We start from the raw sequence: 20,422 nt of genomic DNA, 5'->3' as shown, positions 1-20,422 counted from the left end.
TACACCCCAATTTGGAGGGGAAAGAAAATTAGAAGATTGGATGGTATGAGATGGAATGGGTTCCATTGTGTTCCATTCCACTCCATTCATTTTTTGCAAATCCAAACAATGAAACTTAGTTAGTTACCACTCCATTCCATCCTTTACCACCATTCCATTCATTTTTTGCACCGTTACTCGTTTAGTTATAAAAATACCGACGTGATCGTTAATTTTGATGTTAATCATGATGAATTTGAAACTATGATATAAACCACGAGATACAGACAATTGAAGTACAATTGAAAATGGAAATAACTAGAAGAGTAACGAAATAACAAGTTAGAAACTTAAAGAATGGATTTGCGGGCTAAAAATTAGCTGTTATTCTAAAATGAATAGCTGTTCTTCTAAAAATGCAGTTGAACTTGAGGAAAGGACGAAATAACCCAAAAATCAGGTTTACCATTGAGTACATTATAAAATGGTTGAAAAACACATCAAAATCAGAAAACACCAAACACAAACCAACAAAAGAAAACATACTCTTATGAACTCTCAAATCCCATCCAGCCACACCAAACCAAAAAACATAAATCCAATCATCAAATCAGCCAAAAAACATATTTTAACTTCCTTTACCTCAGTCCTGTCTCTGTTTCATCTTCTTCCACAATCACTTTCACTTCCTCACTTCATTCATTCTCTTTTTCATTCCTCTTTCTCTTCCACACCCACTTTCTAATTCAATTAATTACCTTTTAAGCTAATTAAATATTCCATCTTTTAATTACTAGCTACTTAGTGCTTAGTATTAGATCTGATTTTATGCTGCAAAATCTTCAACTCGACCCAGTTGCATTTTTACATGAATTGAAGTAAATGAGAAAATGGGGTTGTTTTTTTCATTGTTTTAGAGTGTTGAAGTTGAAAAAGATTCAATTTTGACTTTGTTTGTAGTTTAGCTTTTGGTGTTGTTGTGCATGTGAGAATGGAGGGTCGTATGAAGAAGTATAGACAAGTGAGTCCAGATAGGGCTAAAGTTTGGACTGAGAAATCACCAAAATATCATCAGAATTTGAAGGTAGCTGTGATTTATTATCTTTGTAGAAATAGGCAACTTGAACATCCTCATTTCATGGAGGTTCCACTTTCTTCTCCAGATGGGTTATACTTGAGAGGTACAAAATTGAAGAAAAAATACTTTTGTTTTTAATTTTATTTTTATTAAAATTTTTGTATATATATATATATATATATATATATATATATATATATATATATATATATATATATATATATATATATATATATATATATATATATATATATATATTGAAGATAATTTCACATGAATGAAAGACAAACGGGAAACAAACTCTTTTTTATAACATTTTGAATTTTGGGAATGTGGTTATTTTTGTGGATGTTGATTTTTGAGGAATTGTTTTGTTTGTAGATGTGATTGATAAACTAAATGCATTAAGAGGTAGAGGCATGGCTTCCTTGTATTCATGGTCTTGTAAGAGGTAATATTGTTCAATTTGTGTGTTTAATTGTTGAAGATAAAAAAATGAAATGGGAGGGAATAAAGATGAAAAAATGCATCTTTTTGGGTCTTAGACCGCCGATTAGTAGAGAAAAGGAACCACGGTAATAGGAAAGGAAAGTCTGGCAAAAAATTGTTTTAGCTACGGATTGAGTTCGGGTGCTCTTGATCGATTTGACCTTAACTGAAGCTCATTAACTTTAGTTAGGCCTTAATCGATTTGACCTTAACTGAAGCTCATTAACTTTAGTTAGGCCTTAAGAATGGAAACTTGGTTGGCGCTTTATCTTTGCCCCTTGTTTTCCTTTTGAATGTTAGGAATGTGATTATTGCATACAATTTTTTCACCGTTGATTATATTTGTCTTTTCTGTAATTCAGAAGCTACAAGAATGGATTTGTGTGGCATGATCTTTGTGAAGACGATCTGATTTTACCGGCTCATGGAAATGAGTATGTCCTCAAAGGCTCCGAGCTCTTTGATGAATCGAATTCAGGTAAAGTAGATCTGTATTTATTTATCTTCAAAAGACAATCTAATTTGTTAGGTGTGAATGATATTGAATTCCTGCATTTTTCTTTGCAGATCGTTTTAGTCCCATTAACGATGTTAAAATACAAAGTGTGAAGCTGTTGCCGGGGCCAGCTTCTTGTCGGAGTCACGATGAAGCTTCTTCCTCTTCTAGCATGAATGGAAAAGAGACAAGACACTCTCAGGATGACGAGCTTTCCCAAGAACAACATACAGGTTCGTGTGATGTTTCGCCGGAGTCAAGAGCTGGAAAGAGCGATTCCCTAAGCTTGGCATTGACAGAGTACAACATTTATAAGACCGATGGATTGGCAGATGCTTCAACTCAAACAGAAGAAAGTATTAGCCGATCCAAAACTCAGAAAACTTGCACAAGAGGTGTATCAACCGATGAGGGTTCATTAGAACCTGAATGCCATGAAATACATCAAACCGAAGTTCCACATGTGAAACGTAATCTAGAAATCTGCAAGGATACCATTTCTCCTTCTCCAACAACTTCAAGTCCCTTATCTTTTGGAGGTAAGATGGCAACTTTGGAATCTTTGATTAGAGCTGATGCTAGTAAAGCAAATAGCTTTCGGATTCTCGAAGAGGAGGATATTCCTATGCCAACCAATACAAGGCTGAAAGCTTCAAATTTGTTGATGCAATTAATCTCTTGTGGCTCAATATCAGTGAAAAACCACAGTTTCGGCCTTATTCCTTCCTATAAGCCTAGGTTTTCGCATTCGAAATTCCCTTCTCCGCTTTTTTCAACTTCTTTTGTTTTAGGGGAATTTGATTGCTTATCAGAGAATCCAAAGCTGATGAACCTTAGATTGGAAGACAAAGAATATTTTAGTGGGAGTTTAATTGAGACTAAACTGAAGGAAGCTGATGCGCATAATGTTCTCAAACGATCTTCTTCATACAACGATGAGAGGTAATTTTGCTTTCACATCTTCTATTACAACGTCACATATTATCACATGGAAGAGTTATACATTGCTGTTTATTTTTCTTTTACGAAATATGCTCCTTGGAAAATTATTTTTATGCCTTTGAAAAAGACTTATTCACATATGCGCAGAACAAGTAAAGAACAGAAGCCTAGAGAAGACAAAGAGGAATCGTCCGCAGGGCATTCTAAATGCATCCCGCGATCAATTAAAGCTTCACTGACCAAGCATCCACGGAGTGAATCTATGAGATCCCCTATTTCTGATGGACCACGAACCTCATCAGATAGAATCGATGGCTCCTGCATATCCTCAATATCATCTAACGGTAACAGCCAAAGAATCACCGAACCTTCGTCAGGAAGAAAGCAACCAAAGAGGGTAGATTCATTTCGGGAGGAAGAGGTTATTAAAATCGAAGAAAGTTAAGTGTTTACTCTATCTTTTTTTTTATCATTATATTCTTACAATTTTCATCAACATTAACTAATAAATTTTGATGTTTACACACAACAGGCTTGCTTCGGGAGCTCGGGTTATAATCCAATCTAAACCTTTTTGCGACGCAGCATCTGGCAGCCGTTAAAAGTTAAAATTTTCACCGTTTTTCAGGTTTAGTTTGAACTTTATATGATTGTATATAATTTGATAGGTTCATGTGACTTAGTAAAATATTTTGACAATGATTCATGGCAAAGAGAGGTAGTAGTAGTAGTAGTGTAGGTTGGTCCTAGTGGTCCATTTCTTATAACTATATTGTGCTGGCTAGAGAGGGACTTATGATATACTAAAAAATGAAGTGATTGAACATTTTGTTGCAGCTTGAAGGACCACATTCATGGATGGTCAATTGTATACTACAATTTCTAATCACTAGATTGTAGTTGTGTCATATATAATATCTAATTGTGGGTCCTTACATCAAAATCATTCATCTCCTTATCCTAACTTCTTACCCCTCTATTCTTGCTTGCTGCAAATGTTTACACCATGTGGCCCTCCTTGTACACGCAACCTCATATTTGGTTTCTGTTGTGCTGTCGTCTTTGTTGTGCTACCGTGTATTTGTAGTTCTTATTCACTGTGCATTGATTTATGGTTTTGTGTTGTAAAGATGGAAAGTATTGGAGTTGATCACTTTAATTGTAGAGTGAAGTTTTAAAATATGTTGAGGGGATTTTTCTATAAGGCATTGATGCTCACTAGAAAAACCATCTTAGAATGACATGGATACGAACACGGAGCCAGGTGATCGAGAGTCTGGAGGCAGTCTCTTAACAATAGTCAGAGAGGGGAGAGGGGGACGAGAAGACGAGAGAGAATGTTGATAGAGAAGATACGGTGTAAAATTCTCATCATATTAAATGCGGAAATGTTTCTCGGACCCAAAATTTGACATCAATATTGTATGTATATACAATGTCCGACCTTTATATTGTTTTTTTGCCTTCAATCCTTGACTTTTATATTGGTTTTTCGCCTTCAATCCTCGGTGATATATAGACTTATATTTTAAACGGTGTTAGATACACTGTTTTAATTTTTGTGTGTCTAAATAACACACCTCCATTGATTGTGCTTCAAGGTTATAGATACACAATCATATTCCTTTTGGCACACTATTATATTTGCTTCAAATATTGGCTCCTAATCTATTAGCTGCATGGCTCTTTGAGTTAGAGCAAATAATGGGGTCATTTTCAAACCCATGCTTGATGTTGTCAAATGCCATGATTAATTGATTATGACATACTAACATTGACTTTGACATTGGATGCTTTTGTCTTAAATTTCAACGTAACATTCGCTTAGATCATGCTAGTACTAGTACTAGTAGTAAATTTAATTCACAAAGCTAAAAGGCTGGTAAAAGCAACTTTTATTTATGACCCTTTTAAGCACTTTAAAGGGATTTGATTTTACTCCATATGGTCAATACTATTCAAAAGGTATTGTTTTCTTTTCTTTCTCTTAAACCAAAATGTCTTTATTGACAAAATGCTATGGCATTGTCATTCTTCTAGCCTCCTAGTATAGAGTAGAGGCCCCATTCTTCTAGCCTAAGGCCCCCCATTAACTTTGTGCATAATAAAGGTACTAATTAAATTAGGTAGGCCAATTGAATTGCTGTGATGTTTGTTGGTGAGTAGTTTTTGTATTTGAATAGATGATGATTTTATCAATATTTTTAAAATTGAATAGTATATTGAATCGGTTAGATTTTCGAGTTATCGTTCAACTCCTTTAAATTGACTCGAATGTGTTCAAATTATAGATGATGTTGATTCACGGTTTAATCGATCGAACTATATTTGACTAGACCTTTAAAATGTTGGATAATGTTTTAACCGCCAAGCCTGCACAGGGCCAAACTTAGGTAATATATTTATATTCTATCTAAATAGAGTTTTTTTAGTCCGATCTGATAAAACCTCAAATCGAAGTCCATTCAGGCATACCCTTAAATGGAGGGAATGACATTATTAGTTCAAATTTCAAATTCAAGAACAAATGGACTTTTGTAGGAAGACATTAATCCTAAACGACAATAAGGATCTTAATGATAATATTAATGTTAATTTTGTTCCAAAAATGTATGGGATACATGTGAATGTAATGTAAGGCTACTTTATTGGAAGGCTTCATGCAGAATAAATATAGGATAGGACTATCAAAAGCTGAGTCTTGTATCCTATGGGGTCCCCATTCTGTCTATATTGCTGCAAACAGAAAAATAATAATCATAAATTAAAGCTAACAATCTAAAAGCTTTTTGTCTGAAAATGTATATCTGAATATTAGTCCTTTCATGCTTTTGTATAGCTATTATTGAGATCTTGCGTGACCCTTAAATTTATTCCTTCTACCCAATTAACATATCTTGGACTTCACTCTAAGTAAAGTTAAATAGCGTAGGCTACTATGCCTATGTTTGGTTGCGCGTTTGCACACCTCAAACGCACGTTTCGGACAGTAAACGCAATTCTTCTCTTTAACAAGTGTGTTTGGTTTTCTCTTGTAAAACTGATTCTATCTTGGAAAAGCAATTCTAGCAGAAGCAAGAAATCCTAGCTTTTGCGGTGACCCAAAATCAATTCTTCAACGGTTGTTTACTTTACGACTTCATTGTTCAGTTTATTCCTTCATTGCCCTTGTTCACTGTCATCAATTATTCTTACAAGAATTTATTGATCAACACTGTACTAACCCAGATCCACAACTCTCACTCATTGCATGTTGTTTCTTACATCTAAAATCCACAACAACACCAATTTGTCTCCTTCATAATGCGTGGGTTTTTTTTTTGTGTGTTACATGATGATGGGGTTTATGTGTTGAGAGAAAAAGAAAAAGCATGGTTGTTGGATGAGAGAAGAATATTGAAAGATGGGAGGAAGGAGAAAGAAGAAACAGTAGAAAAGGGAAAAGCATGGTCGTGGTATGCTTGTTATATACGGCGGCGAGTCGGTGATGGGTGGTACTCAATTTGTTTGACAACAATGATAGAGATCTAGGCATTATTTTATTTTTATTTTTTTGGTACAAAGATCTGGACTTGTATTATTAGTATTGGAATAAGTATAACTTGTAAATTATCTCTTTCTTTTACAACACATAAGTTTATTTTTTTTTACTAAATTTAAAAATTATTATTATCAATTAAATATTATTTAAAATGAATGTGTGAACATTAAAATCCATATTATAATTTTAGATCAAATGAACTAGTGCTCATTCCATATTTATCTTGATATTGTATATTAATATATTATACCCTTTTGGTAATTTCCACATTTAAAAGCAATTTTAACTTCAAATTACCAAACAACATTAAAGGTTGAGAATCACTTTTAGATAATGCATCCAAACATAAATCAATTCTGGCCAACTCACTTTTAACTAAAATCAATTCTGTCAAACTCAATTCTATCAAACTCAATTTTAGTCACCGTTAAACCAAACACACACTATGTGTGTGTTTGGTTTAGCGGTAGCTAGAATTGAGTTTGGTAGAATTGAGTTTGACTGAAATGATTTTGGTTAAAAGTGAGTTGAACAAATTTGGTTTATGTTTGGATATATAGATGTAAAAGTGATTCTCAATATTTGATATTATTTGGATGATTTGAGTCAAAATTACTTTTAAATGTGTAAATTATCAAAAGGGTCTTAACATAAATCAATCGTTAGTTGGTTTAGTGTGATTGACGTTGAACTTGGTAGAGAGAACTTAGTATGGAGAAGCATTTGTCGGAAGAGGTCAACCCCTTAATTATTTTTTTTGTTACAAGAGAAGTAATTTTTATGTATACTATAAAAAATAAAATTATTTTAAATTAATTTTGCTTAAAAATACTGATACCCAACGGAAGTAGTGAGTACCTAAAAATTACCACAAAATTAATTGTCCACAGTTCACACCGTTAAGTATTAGAAACAAATATATATAAGTGTATAAAATATGTATAAAATAATTGTCAAGGGTAATTGAAGAGTGTACTGTACATTAACATGAATAGAATTGATTTACATTAACGGAGAAGCTAGAATTTCCTGCTTCTGGTAGAATCAAGTTTGAACCATAAAAGTGATTTTAACAAAAAAATCCAAACACCTTTACAAGCCTCATAAATCACGTTAGAGGTAAAAAAATGCACGTCCATGGCATGTAGAAGCTAAACCAAACAGAGGCTATATCTATTAAGAAGTTGTGTGTTTTGAGCAACTTCTATTGTTCTGTACCTTTGTGTCACTATTTATAAGTAAACCTTAATTTTTAGTTTATTATTTAACTGATGTATTTAATCTATAAATAAAAAATATTTGTTATTTAATGAACTTAAAAAATGAGTCTTTGCTTATAATAGTAACTAGTTTAAAGACCCGTGCATTCGCACGGGTTCGTTGATTTTTATTCGATATTTGAGTTTTTCGTTATATTAATATTAAAAATTTATTTAAAATTAAATATTTAAAATTTTGTTATATAATATTATTAAAATATAAGTGGAATTATTGTGTTAATTATTTCTTGTAAACTTATATATTAAATTTCTTATCTTTCAGTGACAAATAATGCTCCGGTGTATATTTTTAATTAAAAATTAGAAATTTTATTAGGAATATTTAGGGTAATTAAGTATGTTTAATACTAATTAACTTTATTATATTATTATTAATGGTTAAATAGTAAACTTTGTAGTAATATTACTTATGTTTCGTTTATAAAAAACAAATTGTTTATGTTTCTTTTCTTTTTTTGATGAAAAATATTGTTTGTTTCTTTTTTCAAGCAATATTTTCAAGAATTATTCCGGAAATATAAATCAAAAATCAAGATTTTTTAAGAAAAACTTACAAAAGAGATTAGACTAGAAGATGAATATGGAGAAGAATGATTGTCCCTTCTATGAAGAGAATCCTTAGTCTCATCACACAAGTATGAAAATTCGTCAAATTCTATTAAGATCAAAACTAATTACAAATGCATGAACTCCTATTTATAGGTATGAAAGAATCGCATTTAGAGTCTCTTTGTCTTGATCACCAGGATATGTTATGCTTTAAAAGGTATGGAGATTATATATGGGGGTGCTTTTGAAGGTCTAAACTATGCTTGATGGTTGGGATTGAGAGCAGTAGCGGAGTTGCATGTAGACTCTAAAGTGGTGGTGAAAGTGCTCGCTCAAGGTTTCCGTGGAAGCCCAATTGAGAGTATGCTTGTTTCGAAAATGCACCGCCCTACTCAATTGGATTGAGAGGTGGTGATCCAACATTCCTATTATGAAGCTAATCGTTGTGCTTCGAATAACATTATTTTCAATATATAACCAATGTATAACCAAGTACCGAGTAAGGGTACCGTACCTGTACCTATGCATCAAAGTGTCTAATGATACATAACCAATATATAATTTCGAACCTTGATTCCTTTGGAAGACAATAATGCAAAAGACAGAAGAAAGAATCACTAAAGAAGAATAACACTGCACAAAAGAAATAGAATTCCATTGACAAAATTTGGAGCTTGACTATTTATGCAACTAATTAAATTCTAATCTAATTAACCATCTCTGTCACCCTAGAAGACATTGAGCTGCTAGAAGGTATTCCTTGTAATTGCCTTGTGTTGTATGAGTTGCAACTTAAACACTTATGTGCCACAATGTGGAATTGCACATGAGAGTTTACACCACAATCATTGCAAAGTATCCATACCTGCTTTCATACAAGTCCTCTTTGTTAGAAAAATCTGACTAGTTTTAGCACGAAACTTCAGATCGAAGACATACATGTCCGATGTCAGACACCAACATGACACTGATACACGAGTTTTATTCCATAATTTCATTTCCCAAAGTAATTACTACTAATGTTAATGTTAGTGTCAAAGTTGTGTCTGATGTTTATGTATGTGTGCCTTAGAGTTGGAGATGTAACATACCTTCTTATTTTTGTATGATTCAGGCATTGGAATTGAGGAAATCTGACCAAAATATCAACACAAGAATGTACACCATATTATATGAAGCCCAAATACATGATGTAATCAATGATAAATAAAAAAGTAACATCTACCTAACATACCACTTGATCAAGTTTCTTCCACACACTTGACATATCACATATGGATTTTGAGCAAACAGGACATGAGTACCTAAAATGTTCAAAGAATGAATTATTAACATAATGAATATAACACTAGTCCATGTTATCATAAGATGGATATTCCATATTCCATAAGATAATTATACATGAAAGAAAGATGGATAGACAACAAGTTGCACCGCTAAACCTTTCTGTATTAACATTTCAGTCATTCATTAGATACACCTAAGTACCCTTACCTGTGATGTTTTTCCATCTCTTTAACACACTCAAAATGTATAGTATGGCCACAAGGTAAGACGCTAGTTTCTCTTAATGTGTCAAATAAATACTGCAAGGGAGATAAAATGAAATAATCTCCATAAGAATCAGATATAATTCATTCAAAAATTTTCAGGCAAAGACTATATAGCAAGGATACGTGTTGGTGTCAGACACTGACATGTCACTGACATTTATGATTACACTGAATTATACTATTTTCTCAAATTATTATTGGTATCAACATGTCAGTGTCCGTATCGTGTCTAGTGTCCGTGTCTGTGTTCATGCTTCATAGAGACAAGAATATATTATATACTACTAGCATTTGGTTTTGGCTATTACCTCAAAGCAAATAGGACAATTATGATGCATTGCTCTTTCTACACAATGATGTCCCTCTTTGATTTCCTTGGAATAGCAACATCCTAAACAAAAGTAGACAGATTTATAGCAATCAATTGATAGCACCGATACTTCAGATTAAAGACGTGTTTAGTGTCTGACATGTGTCACTGTTTAACACGAACAAATGTGATCACATTCGATTATACAATAATTTGAAGTTATTATCGTTATTGACATGTTGGTATCATGTCTAGTGTAGTGTCTATATTTATGTCGGTGTTTCATAGAGAGAAACTAAAATATGGGCATGTTACAATTTAACTAAGTAACTCACCACATCTTTTGCAATGGAAAAAGTTATCCTTGCCACCAGTTCTATAAAATCAATTATGCAGAAAAAAAATTGATCAAATTTAATCAAGAAATGATGAATTGGAAATAAATATAACAGTTATCAAATTGATTAATGAACTTGAATTTACCTGCAGATGCCACATTCATCACAGTGGAATTGTTGCTTTGAAATCTGAAAGATTGAACAAATTTTCAATACAATATGCACAAATGAGGCCCAAAATAAAAGAAACAAATTAAATTGTAACAGTGTTAAAACTCTTAGCGATAGTGTATCACTCATTTGGGTACCACAAGATTCGAGCGATTAGTCTATACGGTTGTGCGCATAGAAGATACCCGATTTATGAAAAAAACAAAAATGCTTAACTCAATCTCTAATTTTCTATAGCTTACATCATCATCAAAAAATTTGCATGTACCACAAAAGTACTCTCCCATACAAACTCCACAATTTATACAGTATTGTTGAACCTGCAACATTGAAAAACAATAAACACATTAGCAACCACATGCAATACCTATATATAATAGATATACATTTATTATTATGATTCATATTTTATTAGGAACTCACATCTTGTTCTGTGTCACATAAGGAGCATATAACCTGAAAAGTTACAAATGCAATAGGATGGAATAAGAATATGACAAGAATCATAAAACTATTAGTATTTTTTTTCTTTCTCATTCTCCTTAATTTAAATGTAGAACCTTTTTAACTTCATGCCGCGGGATATCATGACGATCAACAAGGTTAATCTCATTTGAGTTCTGTTCAGATAAGAATATACAAGTAAGAAACATATATGATATATATATAACGAGGGGTCAAATTATATCAATGTAACAAGTGTAAAAGAATGTCATACATATTTTACAAAACTGACATATATAATAATAAATTATGAGTTTTTTGCTAAAAATAATTTATACCTTAGCTTCATTGTGGCAGTGCCTACAGCCAAAAACTTGATTACAACATGGTGCTATGATCTTGCATCTCCTTCTATAATGTGTGCAGCTAAATCAAACAAGAAGGAGATGAAATAAGATAAGAATTTCCTCCATTTTTTTATTAGAAAAAAGAAAAAGAAAAATAGGAGCTAGACCCAATTAGTCCAAGCTGATGAAAAATGAAAGTGAATAAAAAAAATGAAGACATACCCAAAAGTTTCAATTTCTGATATGGTTTCCATAATCTGAGACAAAATTGAGTTATCACTTATCCGTTTGTAGTTTGGAGAAAGGAAAAGAAAAAGAAGAAAAATTAATGGCATTTAATTTAAATATAACAGCTCATAGCATGAATTAGCACACTGTTTCGTGATTAGTCTAAATTCAAATTGCTGACTCGGCTACACGTAAATAGAGGATAATATCCTACGAAGCACGGACTCCGACACGGACACCGCGACACGACACGGACACCACGACATCGCTAATGTAAAAATATAGGACACCAACACCGCTACATATTTATAAAACATATAAATTGATATATGATAGTATTTTACCTTTATTTATCCATATACGATCGAAAAAACTAAAAATATCGTAATCAAAATGTAATGTCTTCAATATCTCATTGATCAATATTGTTGTTTCTACACATCTTTTAACTCTTCTAGATATGTCTGATATGTGTCTAAGGAGAGTATAAGCAAAGAAAAAATAATTATTTTTGGGACACTTGTCTGACACGTGTCACACAATTAAGTGTCTTACAGGTGTCGGACACCGATCAAAGGAGTGTCAAACTAAAGGAAAAATTGATTTTTTTCCGACACCGATATGAGTTATCCGACACGTGTCGGACGAGTGTCATACGAGGGTCGGACACTGACCCGTGTCGAACACCGCGACACGCCTAACGGTGTGCTTCCTAGATAATATCAAAACCAAGAATACAAAATATTTTTTGGAGTACAGTTTTTTTCAATTTTCAAATTTTCATTATAGATTCAAATTCATTTATGTTCATCAAATTTATGATGGGCTTAAGGCCTCGTAATGAAAGGGCATAATGAGATCTATTTATTTTATTTATTTTTAACAAAAAAATAAAACTACGAAATTACATTAATATAGGGGTGTTTGTAGCTTGGGTTTGGTTAATTTTAATTAAACCGAAATCTGACCCATTAAAAGTTAATTGAGTTATGTTGGGTGTACAAATTGTATATTTTTTAGTTAGATCCGAACGGACGATAGTGAGTTGGTTGAGTTGAGTCAACGAGTCATAAAAATTAAAAATTCTAAATATTTTTCAAAACAAATATAGTTAAATCAATAAATGACATTCTATTTTTTGTTTTCAAGAAAAATGACATTCTATTTATTTCATGAGAAAATTATTACTATTAAAAATTTAAACACTTGAAACTACACGAAACATGTTAAATATAGTATAAAATTTGTAGATTTTAACACTTACACATATTAATAAAAAAATATAACATTTTTATCAAATCGATTGGATTTGTGGTTTCATGGGTTTGGAAACATAGACCCGTTACCTGAAATCAAACCATTTCGAGTTTGAATAAGTTGGTTTAAATTAGACCCGCACTTGAACGGACTCGGATATAATACAGCTTGGGTTGGATGACCGGGTTGAACATACCCGTAAACACCTTTACACTAACATTTATAGGCATGCAAGTCTCATATATGCCATCAAATAGAAGAACGGTTGAGACTAAAATTGGCTAACAAACCAGTGTTTCGATTGCCTTGACGTCAAGCGTGTTTAAAACAAACATGCCACACATTTCCACCACAAGTTTGTGAGATCACGAATCAAGATAGAGGTCTTTCTGTTGAGCTTACAACTTCATGTTACCATATCGACTAAAAATTTAGAGTCACTTTCAACAACAAGCCGAGTAAAACCTTTACTTTTTGCAAGTTGCATATGTCCCATATTTCAACATGGAGGGCATCATGATCTCCAATCTTAAGCATATATTCCATCAGCTAATGTCCATCTAAGTCTCGAATAAGACCATTGTAACCCGCAAGATCCATTGACTACTTATAAGCTCCATCACATTTGAATTTAATCCAATCTTGTTGAGGTCGCTTTTAACCGATATAACATGTTGCCTATGCCAAACCAGTCGAATGAGTATGCCCATAAGTATCAATCTCCCTAGCCATCTTGAGGATAAATTGGTCTGAACTTTGTAGGCGTGGAAATCCTGCTTCAAAAAAATATTGGTTTGTTTTTCTAGTTCCAAAGTTACCAACAAGCCACCGTGAAGATAGATTTTCATCCACCTTCTTGCCCACCTTGATAATTGTCATGAATGTTCTTGACCCCTTCAATTCAAAGAAAAAGAATTAGTAATTTAATTAGAATTAATTAGGCTAAGCTATATACAGGTTGCATAAACATTTTGCTAATATATTTTTAAATTTGAATTTAATTTCTATTCATTGTCGGTGTAAATTTTATACATATATCTAATAACACAACATTTAGAACCAAAATTGTTATAAAAAGATACACTTGACTACTACCAATATGACTAACTTTATAAAGAAACACTTGAGGATGTGATAACACCCCTTCCAATTCTAGAAGTGGAATTTGAATTCCTATTTTCGTACTATAGTTGTATTACCAATAATGTTGTATGAACCCACAAATGAGATGAGATTATGGTCAACCAATAGTAGAAGAGGTCACTGAATTTATTGGGTGTGGTGTTTGTGGCAAATAAAAAACGAATATGGGAAGGGCACGTGTGAGCTTAAGTCTCATGTGTTGTTTTCCACGTTCCACATCGTGTGATCCATATTCTTTATTTTTAAGTATTGAGCAAAAATAGCTATAGCTAGTGTGATTCTTTCTAGAGTATATGATCACTTGATTTTGATTGCTACTAGAAGAGAAAAGAAAAGAAAAGCAAAAATGTGATTAGAGCATGCCTGCTTACTTAAGCTTATGTTGTTTAATTTATCACAAGTCAACACTATAATTGGAGGATCTAGAACCTTACTATTAGTCATTGGGAGCAAAAAGAATAGAATCATTGCATATGTAAGTTCTAAGTTCTGATTGTAGTTATACTTTGAATTACACTTAATACTTCATCTGGACACAATTATAAGTAAAAAAAACACTTTTTAGATTTATTGAAAAATAATATAGACTAGATACATTATTTTTTCAATGAACCTAAAAAGTGTTTTTTTACTTATAATTGTGTCCGAAGGGAGTATTATGGCAAAATCAAACAAATACAGGTAATGCAATTACAATTTTTTTTTAGCATTTATACTCTAGTTTCTAAGGGAACTTCATTAATTTAGAGTTCGGCTCTGAAGTTAGGAAGACCTGACCAATAATTATTCTAATTAGAAATTGAACTCGGGTTTTCCCGAATAATCTGTTTTCGAGGGAGGTCATTATTCAATATCTTGATTAATGCAACTACAATTGTTGTTGTGGTATTATTGGAGAAATTCCTAAAAAATTATGTTAAGATTTAATTACCGTCGAAACTGCAATTTTTTAGTCAAGTTGAATAATCGCCAAACTCACACGCTATAATTATGGAGAAGTAAAAAAATCTGAGGTTCGAATTACGATCTCTGCAACAATTTTTTTAATAACTATCAATTGAACTACCCTTACACGATATCACAAAATTCAATTTTTATTTTAATCAAGTAACTAATAACTAGAAAATTATCTCTTAAGATAAATACATACCATAACAACATAGTATGCCACAAGTGGTAAATACTTGGATCTCTTAACCATTTGGTCCTACGTTCGATCCCTGACCGGTGCGTATGGAGAAACATTTGTTGGGAGAGGTCAACCCCTTAAACGGATCTCAATTACCTCGAGAGAATTAGTCTCTGCAGTTGCGCGCAAACAATACCTTTAGTGTAAAAAAAAAATACATATTGTGTCCAGGATTCGAACTTTAATAGTAATACTATAGTCTATATGTATAGTGTTTCCAATCAATTAATTAGTATTTACTTGAGAGTTTAATTTGGAGTGGTATGCATCACAATGCATCTTCTAACAGTCACATTATTAGTTTATTAATTAGACAAAGCAAAGCATGATCACTTTGGTTAACTATATATAGATATAAACGTTCGGTTCCAGCTTGCATGTATAGTATAGCTCAGCAATTACGTAGTGTTAAATGATTAATTAGTAACTTAATTATTTTGTTAGTTGAGTTGCTATCCGTTGCTTTCCTTTACAAGACTTCACAATTATTTTAATTTAATAAAATTTAAAAATTGTGAGGAATAACGTCATTATGTTCCCATATGATTCTCTTCACACACATGGTTTTGCACTAGAATATACAATAGATAAGTGATCATCTGATCTGGTAAATTTAATTCAGTTAGTAAAAACATCGCATTATATATAAGTTTAAAACCCAAATATTCTATTTATTTAATTTTCAAGTAGAATTTCTAACCATCCGATTGATTGACATAAAAAAAAAAACAAAAGAAATAAGACAAGTCCACACAAACAATGCTATGTCTTCCACATAAGAAAACTTAATTTGTACCTAATTAATTTAAGTGTCGCACTTAATAGACTACTCATTTGAGTTGGTTTTCTGTATGAGCTTAAGCTATAGTAAGAGATTATGAAAATAATTACTTGTAGACTTTAATTAAGATAAACCACAAAATACTAATAGATGAGTGAAATTGCCAAGGAGAAAAATTAAGGACTACTACTTAGTCATAAATTGAAAGTTCAACTAGCTACATAAAAATGATATGTTTAATTAATATTTAATTTTTTTCAAGTAAGTTGGTAGGGGTAAAATTGGAAGAAAAATAAGGTACTTGAAATAGCTTTTGAAAAATAAGCTATAAGCTCTTTCTAAAAAACGTTTACCAAACATGTCTTTTTAGTCATATGAGCTTATAAGTTATCAGCTAAATCTGGACTTGCCAAGCAGAGCCATAGATAAGATGAAAGAGACGGGTTTTAGCAACTTAACTACTAGGTCTCAATTTCACGTCGAATTATCTGAGAGATTAGTCTGCACAATTACGATTACAGTTTCAGAAGGTTTATACCAAAAGATTAGAGACCATTCATTAGGGGAAGTATTATGTGTTCATCATGTGAAAGTGACCATCAAAATTTTAATTAATCACACAGATTATGAACACAGAGATCTAACAGCAAAATAAAATAGCATTATCATCAATGGTAACTAACCAGCATGATATGTGGAAATTAAATCTGTGATTACAGACGCAGAATTGCATTTTGACAATTTTTTGAGCAGTTATATATAATAATACATACAGTATACTCAGTTATTTATATAATCTGTTGCAAGGTTTATTTATTTGTTTCTGCTGAAAACTGTGTGGTTGCCATTATTTTATTAATCATGGACTTTTCTGGAAAGAGAGAAGATTCTTTTATAATTACTCGCTCCGGTTCTAAACATAGGAGGAAAACTATTTTTAATGCAATCAACGTATTGAAGTCCCTTGGATCGAAATTGGACGATCAAGATTTCAATGCAATTTTTTATTTTTTATTTTTAAATTTGGATGTACCAACTGCATAAATACGTGTGATCCAGGCTCTTATGAAAATCTAAATTCAGGATTATCTATCTTATTCCATTCACACCAAAATTATTATCATATTAATATCTAATTAATTAATAATTAGCCATTAATTATTCATCACGTCAAAGTTCTATATATTACAATTAGACTTCTCACTCACACCATATGTTCCAACTTTCAACCAAAATAAACACACAATGGATTTTTATCAAGAGAATCTTTCTCACATTAACAATGACTTTGAGTTGCATGATTTCATTGATGATCCAAACTTTGATCAATTCATCAATTTAATTCGTGGTGAGGAGAATGAAGATACTACTATATGTAACTTCAATTCTGATCTCACAAATCCAAGTTTTGTTGATAACCCATTCCTTTCATTTCCTTCAAACCCATTTGATCACAACATAAATAACACTGTTACCTCTTTTGATCCAACTTCTTCACTCAACTCTTTCTGTTGTTTTGATGGAGAAGCTAAGGGAGAAATTAGAGGAGAAGAAAATGATGGAGATAATTACTCATCTCCAACAACTACTACAAGTGTTGATACTAAGCCACGGTCGAAAACCGATAGATCTAAGACTTTGGTTTCTGAGCGGAGGAGGCGAAGCCGAATGAAGGATAAGCTTTATGCATTGCGTTCTTTGGTTCCCAATATAACTAAGGTACAAGTCGCTATCTTAAAATTGTTTATAAGATGAAGATCGTTTTCCACTTATAACCCGTATTCGAGTTATATGGCAATGGTTTTAAAATGCAGTTGTTGTCACGATTACGCTGCAAACCTTCATATTTTGAGAAAATATGAGCAAATGTAATTGATGTGGCTGCAATAGTAGTCACATCTACAAGACTACAACCGTTATATTATGGCCCAATATGCGGTCTACAACCATAATTTAGAACCATCACTAGCAACTCTGCAGCACCAACAAGTGTCAGTGTCCGACACCAACACATGTGATTACATTCAATTAATTCATTTCTTTAAATTTTTATTGGATGTTGACATATTGTGTCAATGTTGTGTCTTATGTCTATCTTTCATAGCTAGCCAATAATGTTAAGATTCATTGTTGATATGGCTAGCCTTGTAAATTACATACAAACAAGAAACATTTGTGGCTTATTAATATTATACTTTAAATGTGATGAATTAATCTTTACTTGTTTTACATTTGAAAGTTAAGTATATACAATTGATATTGATATTATATATTAATTATATGCACAGATGGATAAGGCTTCTATAATTGGAGATGCTGTTTCATATATGTGTGAACTCCAATCACAAGCAAAGAAGCTCAAGGCAGAGGTTGCAGGACTTGAAGCATCAGTAGCAATGTCCAAAACTCATCAAGGATCAATTGAAAACCACAAAAAGATTCAATTCAATGGTAACAATGGTTCAATATGCAAGAAGATTGTTAAGGTTTGTTTCATAAAATTTCATTAGTTCATAATTTTTTTAAGGTCAAATGCATTCAAGGATCCTTTAAGTTTTGTGTTTGTAACAGTTATGTCGTTTAAATTTGTTACCTAAAAAATTTAAAGACCTGACTGTTACAAACACGAAATTTAAAGGACTCATAGATGCATTTGTTAGTTATAGTCTTCGCAAAATATTATAATTTGTAACATTTTTGAATGTGGGTTTTGTGTAGATGGATATGTTTCAAGTGGATGAAAGAGGGTTTTATGTTAAAATAGTATGCAATAAGGGAGAAAGAGTGGCTTCTTCATTGTACAAGTCTCTTGAATCTTTGAGAGATTTTAATGTTCAGAATTCAAATTTGGCCACTATTTCTGACAGTTTTCTACTTACATTTTCGTTGAATGTAAGCAATCGAACTTCTCTTTGTACTCATTATCTAATTTATTTTAAGGAATAAATATATTTTTAGTCTTTATAAATTTCAAATTTTATTTTAGTTTCTGTATCCATTTTAAGTCTCTACAAAACAAAACTATACATGTCATATATACGTACTAAAAATGAATGGATATAGAGACTAAAAACAGTAAATATAAATTTTATAGCACTAAAAAATATTTAACCTTTTATTTTATTTATTTATCTATTGATATATTAATTCATGTGTATTATGTTAAAAACAGGTGAAAAACTATGAGCAAGAAATCAACCTGCCAAATTTAAAGCTATGGGTGATAAGTGCTTTTCTAAACCAAGGCTTTGAATTGATACCTTCTTTTCAATCTTGACACCTCTAAGCTTATATAATGTAATGTTGTAATCTAATTAAGGCTGCATTAGATTAATTATGAGCATGAGTTGCAAATAAATCTGTAATTTGAGCCATTATTATCGGCCAATAGAAGTGTCAATCTTTTCAGAAAGAAGAACCTGTTGGTTCTCTGTTGCTAGTTCAGTGGTAAGTGTTTAGTTGTTATATAATCTTAAGATAGCGAGTTCAAATTCTCTTGAGGATAGTTGTAAAAAGGTTTAGCGTCACTTTGATTAATAAGAAAAAGTTTAGTGTTTCAATCCGTTGGTTTTTATTCTTGTAATGAGTTAAGGTACATCTTGTAATATATGTTAATTCAATTAGAAATTATCATTGAAACACAAAAATCAACATCTATTCGACTCGGCCTCAACATCATATCCATCAGTAAGTCATACACCAACACCGGCTTTCTGAGCATGCATCTTGAGGTGAGCCATACACCACACCGGCCGTATTAAAAATACGGTGTTGGTGTTTGAATATGTGTTCATATATCATTTTTTCATTCAATTATTACATTATAATTGCTGCCCCCAAATATAAAAATTGCTATCTTTTTTTTTTTTAACCAAAGGTATTTTATGCGGGCAACTGCAAAGACTAATCACATCAAGGTAACTGAGATCCAATTAAGAGGTTATTTCTCCCAACAAATACTTTTCCATACACACCTGTCGAAAATCGAACTCATTATTTTAGCACAAGGAGTGCATAGAATAGCAATATAAAAGAGTATAACAAGATAATGTCACAAAACAAAAAAACAAAGCCAAAAGAAGGCCACACAAACTAACACCACCAAATTGGCAAATTCCCTCTAACTCATGTCATCAACAAACCCTAAAGTGGGTTAATCATCCACCACATAGACAAAACATAATCAAAACTCTTAGACTTAACTTTAAATTACCACCACACCTAAATATTAATTTGACCAACTATCGTTTTTATGCTGAACTCCTTATTATTAATTATAGTTATGTTTTTAAATGATTAACAAAAAA

General features: G+C 32.0%; 3 protein-coding genes across 5 annotated transcripts; 2 read left to right on the top strand and 1 right to left on the bottom strand.

Moving 5' to 3' along the window:
* The first annotated feature begins 475 nt into the window (after positions 1-475).
* LOC123919890 (protein SOSEKI 3) lies at positions 476-4,391 on the top strand. 2 transcript variants are annotated; one of them, XM_045971910.1, is made up of 6 exons: positions 476-1,160; positions 1,439-1,508; positions 1,909-2,024; positions 2,114-2,984; positions 3,132-3,425; positions 3,517-4,391. In XM_045971910.1, exons 1-6 carry the CDS (start codon positions 971-973, stop codon positions 3,584-3,586), a joined length of 1,611 nt encoding a protein of 536 aa, XP_045827866.1. In that variant the 5' UTR covers positions 476-970; the 3' UTR covers positions 3,587-4,391. The 2 variants fall into 2 exon arrangements, with proteins under 2 accessions (XP_045827866.1, XP_045827868.1); XM_045971912.1 differs by lacking the exon at positions 3,517-4,391 and having other exon boundaries at positions 3,132-3,429.
* A 4,409-nt stretch (positions 4,392-8,800) lies between these two features.
* Positions 8,801-11,833, bottom strand: LOC123919889 (E3 ubiquitin-protein ligase RZFP34-like). 2 transcript variants are annotated; one of them, XM_045971908.1, is made up of 12 exons: positions 11,740-11,833; positions 11,509-11,596; positions 11,287-11,346; positions 11,150-11,182; positions 10,969-11,046; positions 10,701-10,744; positions 10,553-10,593; positions 10,216-10,298; positions 9,849-9,940; positions 9,589-9,658; positions 9,446-9,487; positions 8,801-9,219 (listed from the first exon to the last, which is right to left on the bottom strand). In XM_045971908.1, exons 1-12 carry the CDS (start codon positions 11,769-11,771, stop codon positions 9,061-9,063), a joined length of 822 nt encoding a protein of 273 aa, XP_045827864.1. In that variant the 5' UTR covers positions 11,772-11,833; the 3' UTR covers positions 8,801-9,060. The 2 variants fall into 2 exon arrangements, with proteins under 2 accessions (XP_045827864.1, XP_045827865.1); XM_045971909.1 differs by having other exon boundaries at positions 9,123-9,219; positions 9,580-9,658.
* Positions 11,834-17,318: 5,485 nt separating this feature from the next.
* LOC123919888 (transcription factor FER-LIKE IRON DEFICIENCY-INDUCED TRANSCRIPTION FACTOR) lies at positions 17,319-19,677 on the top strand. The gene is made up of 4 exons (XM_045971907.1): positions 17,319-17,834; positions 18,404-18,601; positions 18,834-19,007; positions 19,288-19,677. The coding sequence occupies exons 1-4, from the start codon at positions 17,361-17,363 to the stop codon at positions 19,390-19,392; spliced, it is 951 nt and encodes a 316-aa protein (XP_045827863.1). The 5' UTR covers positions 17,319-17,360; the 3' UTR covers positions 19,393-19,677.
* The last annotated feature ends 745 nt before the right edge of the window (positions 19,678-20,422 follow it).

The sequence above is a fragment of the Trifolium pratense genome, linkage group LG4 (genome assembly GCF_020283565.1).
Source record: "Trifolium pratense cultivar HEN17-A07 linkage group LG4, ARS_RC_1.1, whole genome shotgun sequence".
NCBI classification, from domain to species: domain Eukaryota; kingdom Viridiplantae; phylum Streptophyta; class Magnoliopsida; order Fabales; family Fabaceae; genus Trifolium; species Trifolium pratense.
The sequence above is the reverse complement of the archived record's forward strand: the minus strand, read 5'-3'. Positions and strand labels throughout refer to the sequence as shown.